This window comes from Nannospalax galili, unplaced genomic scaffold (assembly GCF_000622305.1).
Source record: "Nannospalax galili isolate Female #2095 unplaced genomic scaffold, S.galili_v1.0 scaffold415, whole genome shotgun sequence".
Lineage (NCBI taxonomy): Eukaryota > Metazoa > Chordata > Mammalia > Rodentia > Spalacidae > Nannospalax > Nannospalax galili.
Window position 1 is genome coordinate 1560936 of NW_008337494.1, and position 7603 is coordinate 1568538.

General features: G+C 41.3%; 1 protein-coding gene across 2 annotated transcripts in view; it reads right to left on the minus strand.

Annotated features, from left to right (window-relative positions):
- The window catches only part of Dram1 (DNA damage regulated autophagy modulator 1), a 69733-nt gene that overhangs the window by 32046 nt on the left and 30084 nt on the right, over positions 1-7603 (minus strand). For both annotated transcript variants that reach the window (XR_003849452.1, XM_008832613.3), the window contains exon 4: positions 1261-1438. Coding sequence is in view for 1 of the 2 variants with exons in the window: in XM_008832613.3 (XP_008830835.1) it covers positions 1261-1438 (178 nt within the window). In the remaining variant the exon portion in view is untranslated. The remainder of the gene's footprint in view (positions 1-1260; positions 1439-7603) is intronic.

Here is a 7603-nt window from a genome sequence, read left to right on the forward strand (position 1 = left end):
ATATGCCCAGCAAATATGGAAGTTTGGGACTTCACAAGACTATTTCTTTAAGTAGAATATCAATATTTGATGTCTTCAGTCAAGCACTACAAAGAAAAATAAATATTTTCATATGGCTCTCAGACTGACTGTGGAGAGGAGAGTAAACAGGCCGGAGTGCTCCTTCTTTCTTCCATCCCCTCTCATTCCAGCCTTTCCTCAATGATTCTTCTAATCTAATACTTGCTTAATGATTTGCAATTTTCTCTGTTTGTTCTCCTTAAGAGTATGGAAACTTGGTCATCACTGTTTGCTTTTTTAATGCTTTTGGTACAGGGTGTAGAGGAAACATTAGACTTGCTCATACACTATGACAAGGTTCTTTGCTTAGCTGAACTGTAGTCTGGATCCTGAACCTCCTTCTAGGCCCATCTGTCTTCAGTATAACAAACTCGGAAGATCAACTTAAGCAGATCCGGTTATGGTTAGATATGAGGAAGTGTCTTCCTTCCTCCAAAAGGTTCATGGTGACACCATTGAGGGGGGTCTGGAAACTTATAAGGCGGGACATATCGGGAAGAAGTAGGTCACTGAGGGCCAGTTCTTGGGGTCTTGATCCTAGCCTATTTTTCTTCCTCCTCCTCTTCTTGTTTCCTTCTCTCTCTCTCACTCCCTCTCCTTTCTCTTCTCTTCCTCTCTCCTTCTCTCCCCTCCCCCTCTCTCTGTTCTCTTTCCCTCCCCTTTTTCTCCCCCCCCAGTACAAAATGAGGCAAAGAAATTCTGCCCACATACTTGGACCACCATAATATTCTTCCCAAGTACATGGGCCCAATGAACCACAGGCTGAACTTCTAAAACATTGAACCAAAATAAAGCCTTCCTGACATTAGCTGTTGCTTGCCAGGAATTTTGTCACAGCAATACAAACTCTAATAACCACCCCCACTCTTGGTATCTGATCCCTCTCTGGTTATCTGAACAGACTTCTCCTAAAACCATCCGTCCAGTGATGTCTGATATCCCTGGCCTATCTCCTGCAAGAATGTCAGACGTGCTTATCCAGAATCCCCCTGTGATCTCATGTTTCCTCTTAGTACTTTCCTGCCCACTGACCCTTGAGCTGCTTCCCTGGCTATAATTCCCACTTACCCATGCTGTACTTGGTGAGCCAGTCCCTCTCCTCTCTACAGGACTCCACTTCCGTGGTCGCTCCAGCTTGCTATGGCCTGACGAACAGTCTTCCTCACCATACTTGACAACTAACCAATGTGAAAAGGATACTGGGGATGACAGCTGCGCAGGAAACGGCAGAAATGGCCATCCGTACGTGGCACATCAAGAGGCTGTTCCACTGGGGACATGATTTGTAAGAGATGATGGATTGCAGGAGTGTGTATACCACACCACAGACAAAAGCCAGAAGGGCACCACCATCATGGACCACAGGCACGGCTAGTTCCTGCAGAGATCATACAGGGGTGGTTACTCTACAGGAAAGGGTTAACCTCGAGCCACCTGCACGCATCCATTCACTCTGGGATGCTCTAAGCCATCAGTTCTCACAGATGTGCCCAGCCTTGAAAATGTGGCTGCTTAAATAAGAGTAGCAAGAGTAAAGTCTCCCATTGTTTGAAATAAATGCCAGCACCTGAGTTGTTCCACCATGACTTGGACATGTAAGACAAGGAAAAGAAACACTCACCTTGGAGAAGAGTTGTGGAGAATAGGCTTTAGACCTTAGCATGTCTGAACCAAATGTGCCAACACCATCACAAGACTGTGACCTTGTGGTAATTACAGCCTCCACCTTGGTGTCTGTCATTATTTCTGTCTTGCATGTTGGCAGTGAACTATATTATACAGTTTCTATAAAAATTGCACATAGCCCAGGCTGCTCTTAAACTCATGGCAACTCTCCTGCCTCACCCTTCTAAGTGCCGAGCTTACAGGTGTGAGCCACAATGCCAAGGTTTTTACCTTTAATTTTGAAATATAAAGATAGTATCACCAAAAAAAAAAGGAGATCAAACCAAGCCAGAAGCATTATCCAGATAAATGCAACAGACCAAATGTTAAAACCTAATGAGCTGGGCATGGTGGTGCATGCCTTTAATCCCAGGATTCAGGAGGTAGAGGCAGGTGGATCTCTGGTGAGATCAAGGTCAGTCTGGTCTATACAGTGAGTTCCAGGCCAGCTGGAAAAAACAGGGAGACCCTGTCCCCAAAACAAAACAAAACAAAAACAAAAACAAACAAACAAACAAAAAACAGAACAAAAAAAAAAAAAAAAAAAAAAAAAAAAAAAAAAAAAAAAAAAAAAAAAAAAAAAAAAAAAAGGGAAAAGAATTGCACTTAGTATCCAGGTGTGGTAGCTCACACTGTAATTCCAGCACTCAAAAGGATCACCGTGAGTTCCAGGCCAGTCTGAGCTACATAGTGAGACAAAAAAAAATTTTTTTTTTTCTCATTTAGGACTGTGGTATAGCTCAGGGGCAGGGCATCTATTCAGCGTGTGACAGATCTTGGGCTGGATCCTCAGCCTGCCCACGTACACAGACACACATAATTGCATCCACATTCTATATTACATCACATTATTTTCTATAACTAGAATACCTGATATAGGCATATAGATATGGGAAAGTTATATATGAAAAATAAAATGCATTCTATGTGTTTAAAAATATATGTGCCCTTTTAAGTACTTGAATTCAGCAAAATAATCACTGAACAGTATGTGGAAAGGTGTCTAAGATGAAAAGTCTGTTTCACCACAATTAAAAAAAATATTTTTGAGGCAGGGTCTCCCTGTGACCCCAGCTGACCTGGAATTTGCTATATGAAAATCAGTTTTAGCCGGGTGTGGTGGTGCATACCTTAAATCCCAGTACTTAGGAAACAGAGGCAGGTGGATCTCTGTGAGTTCAAGCTTGGTCTACATAGTGAGTTCCAGGCCAGCTGGGGCTACAGGGAGAGCCTGTCCCAAAAATAAACAAAGAAACAAACAAAAAGACAAAACAAAACAAACTCTTCAAAAAAGAAGTAAGAAAAACAAATTCCTTTCACTCCTTGAATTCAAGAAGCATTTGGGCAAGGGGAAATAGAAACCAAAGCATCTTCAGCTAGTGCGTCACTTTCAAGAATAATCAGAATTCTGGTACTTTCCATTCTGTATTCTTTTCATACTAAGTAAACGGATATCCTGAATTTGTATACTTTGTCTCCTCCCACGGTGAAGAAATTTCCTTCCTCAGCTCTGGCAAACTTAACACATCCTTCAGGATCTGAATTACAAACTTCATTGGCTCCCATGTTGATCAGATCAAAACCTGGGATTCTTGTATCTGTGACTAGACTTCTTTGCAGTGGCATATGTACTCTCTCATTAAAGGTGTCCATAAACCAGGTGTGGTAGCGCTCACCTATAATCCCAGCATGTGGGACCAGCCGAAGCAGGAGGATCAAGAGTTCAAGGCCCTTAAAGGAGACTGACTCCAAGGGCATTTGGGGGATACAAACCCAACTGTAGGCCTTAATATATATATATATATATATATATATATATATATATATATATATGAGTACAGGAGTGGAGGATAGTAAGAGGGGAGAAGATAGGGAAAAGGATCTAAATATGATCAAAACACATTGTATGAAGTTGGCAAAAATCAATTAAAAAATTAAAGAATGAATAAATTTAAAAAAATAAGGAGTTCAAGGCCCGCCTGGACTACTTAGTGAGACCTTGTCTCAAAAGTCAATCAATCAAGCAAGCAAAACCCCCGACATTTTTAGGATTTGTTTGTTTGTTTGTTTTGTTTTTCTTTAAAAAACATAGGGTATCGTGGAGCCCAAGCTGGACTCAAATTCCCTCCATAGTTGAAGATGACCTTGAACTGTCTGTCCTCTTACCTCTACCTCCTAAATACTGGAATTTCAGGCAGATTTGTGCCATGCCCAGTTTTATAGGGTGATAGGGATTGAATCCTGGGTTTCCTGCATGCTAGGCAGATTATCAACTAAGCTACATCTCCAACATCCCCTCTGTCTCTTAATTTTTTAAATTTATTTTTAGTTTATGTGTAGGAATGTTTTGCCTGCATGCATGTAAGTGCACCATATCTGTGCAGTGCCCATGGAGACTATAAAAGGACATCAGATCCCCTGGAGCTGGAGTTATGGACAGTTGTTAGCCACCATATGGGTACTGGAAACTGAACCTAAGTCCTGTGCAAGAGCAGCCAGTGCTCTTAACCACTGAGCCATCTCTCCAGCCCCCCAAGCCTGTCCTTTAGAAGGTCAGATATGAGTTTTGGACAAAGAATGTGATAGAAATTTGGCATATTCTTTCTACTTCTTTTAAGAAACTCACTTGCTAGTTTCAAGGCAGTAAAGCATTAGACAACTGTAGAATACTAAGAGTGTTAAACCTCAGAAATTTTATTTTCCATAAAGAGCATCTCATCGTATAAATTTTATGTTTAACTTATAAATAATAATTATACATATTCATGGGATTTATATAGGTTTCAGTATATGTTTACATTGTGTGATGATTAAACCAAGCTAATTAACACATCCATATAAAAACCCCTGCCCTCCTGGTTGTTGGGATTGTAGGCGGGCACCACTAAGCCTGGCTTTTTTATTTATTTGAGACAGGGTCTTACTATGTAACTTAAGCTGTTTCAAACGCACTATCTTCCTCCCTCAGTCTCATGAGTGCTGTAATTACAGGTGTGTGCCACCACACTTGGCTCACAGTTTTTTGGGGTGTGTGTGTGATGTGTGTGTTTGAGTGTGGGTGCCTGCATGCCATAATACTCATGTGGATATCAGAGCATAACTTTTGGGGCTGGTCTCTCCTTCTATGGTGGGATTTGAGGATTTAACTCAGGTCATGAAATCTGTACAGCAAGTGCTTTTATCCACTGAGCCATCTCACTGCCCTCGTTTACAGTCCTTAGTTGACTTTTGTTCTTCCGAGTCCATCACCTTAACCACTGGGCCATCACTACACAAGCATGGCTTTTTTTTTCTTTTCTAGAATTGACTACACTTTCTTCCATAAAAACAGAGTCAGTGTTCCCTGCTTCGGCTCTTTTAGATCCCACAATATAATATCGTGTGGTATGTGTCTTTCTGTACCTGACTTATTTCATTTTGTATGTATATGGGGGTATGGGGAGGTGCTGTTCATGTGGGCCCAGGTATGGCCATGTGTGTGGAAAGCAGAGGTCAACCTCAGGTGTCATTTTACAGAAATCATCTACCTTGTTTATGAGACTGGGTCTCTCACTGGCTTAGAGCTCACCAATAAGTCTAAGCTAGTTGGCCAGAGAGCCCCGGGGACCTTTTGATCTCCATTTCCCCAGTGCTGGAATTACAAGTGTGCGCCTGACTTTTTTTTTTTTTTAAACGTGGGTTCTAGGAATTTAACTCAGGTCCTTATACTTATGCAAAAAGTATTTGATTGGCAGACTGAGCAATCTCCCCAGCCCCTGGCTTGTTTTATTTAACATAACGTTCTGTGTTGTCATCTCAAAAGTCAGAAATTCAAAAGAAAATTTCTTGAGAGAAAATAAAGCATTGACAGAAATAAATGAGGACACAGCCACAAGGCAGGCAACCCATCCAGCCGCATGGGAAATGGGATTTATGTGATTCAAGAACTACTACCAAGCCAGGCATGATAGTGCATGCCTTTAATCCCAGCACTTGGGAGACAGAGGCAGGCAGATCTCTGTGAGTTTCAGGCTAGTCTGGTCTACATAGCGACTTCCAGACCAGCCGGGGCTACAAGGAGATCCTGTCAGAAAGAAAGGAAAGAAGGAAGGGAAGGGAAGGAAGAGAACAATGACCAGAGCCCGTCACTCTCGGCCTCATAGCTCAGATTCTTCTCAAGGTTAGCAGCTCAAGTTGGTTTGCTTATAGCATGCTAAAAATGACTTACAGGCTATCAAACAAGGAAGTTGTAAAGGAATATTTATGGGAACATTGGCAAGGCAAACACTTTACTTCTGCAGAAATTAAAAAGATCCTATTTCTGGGTTCTGTAAGGACTTATTTCACGGAAGCCTGAAGGAGAATAAAAAATTCCATTATCTAATCATTTATGCTTTCTTCCTAAAATCCATGCTTTATCATTTAAACAACAACGTTTCCATGTCTTATGATACCGAGTTACTTAGAGGATAACATGATATGATAAAGTGCATATACTACTCAATAATTTACAGTCATAAGTCTCTTTCTGGTGGTGGAGCTGTGAATTGTACTGTTATCCTTTATCATCCAAAGAATTGGTTCTAAGAACCCCTACCACCCTTGGCCTATGAGACATCCTGAAGATGTTGCACCATATAAGGAAGAAGGGCCTTTTACCCTGTTTGTTGGCAAACAGGCCTGAATTTCTTGAAGTGCTTCATCATAATGCCCCCCACACACACCGTTGAAAGAGAGCATCCCCCTGGAGAAGTGCAGAGATGGTGACTCTATAAAGCTTATGAGCTACAGGTCAGACTGACGTCACTTTGACCATGGTCCAAATTCCATGCAAGAGTAAACATTAGAGAATGGATGGACAGTAGATGGCATAGTTGGAGGCCTGAGGTTATTCCAGTATATGGCATGCACTTGAACAGCCCACTAGAGATGAAGCCTGACATCCTTTTTGGTGAAAACAAACATCATCCAAGACCATGACTTGTGGGAAGAACATTAAAGAGATTCTCCTGGGCAGAAGCCAAGGCCTCAGGGAGTCACTCCATCCTGCTCTTGTATGGAGACAATAGATAAAGAGAGTACAGGGCCATCATAGCAGTTATGACCATGATAGCCACCAAGTATAGACAACTGGCCGCTATACATTGATTATCTCATCCAATCCATGAAATCCTTGCAAGCAACAGTCTTATGAAGTGGGTAGTATTATCACTATTATTCACTATTAGAAGTTTAATGGTTACTTCCTTTTTTTTTTTTTTTTTTTTGATCTTTTTGAGACAGGTTTTCCCTGCAGCCCCAGCTGGCCTGGAACTCACTATGTAGACTAGGCTGGCCTTGATTTTATAGAGATCTACCTACCTCTGCCTCCTGAGTGCTGGTATTAGAGGCATTCACCATCACACCTGACTCAATAGCTACTACTTCTAACATATTAAATAGAATCTAATCTAAAAACTTAAATAAGACAACTTAATTTGACAAATAAGGCAAATGCTTTCTTGAAAAAGTTTGTGGGATGAGCAGAAATCTAAAAATTAGAATAATGATGTTTTTCTGCAAATACTACACAATAAGGCTTCATCAGTCAGACTGCATATTTTTTAAAATTTCTGTGTATGAGTGTATTGCTTGCATGTTTATAAGTGCACCCACGTCATGCAATGCCTGTGGAAGACAGCAGAAGGTGTCAGATCCCCTGGAACTAGAGTTAGGGATGGTTGTTAGCTGCCATTTGGATGCTAGGATTTGAATCTGGATCTTCTGCAAGAGCAGTCAGTGCTCTTAACCACTGAGCCATCTCTCCAACCTCAGACTTTGCATATGTTAATCTGTTCCAATGAAGCCATATTTTGGTTCTGCAACTAATTAGCTGAATAACTCTGAGAAAATTACTTCC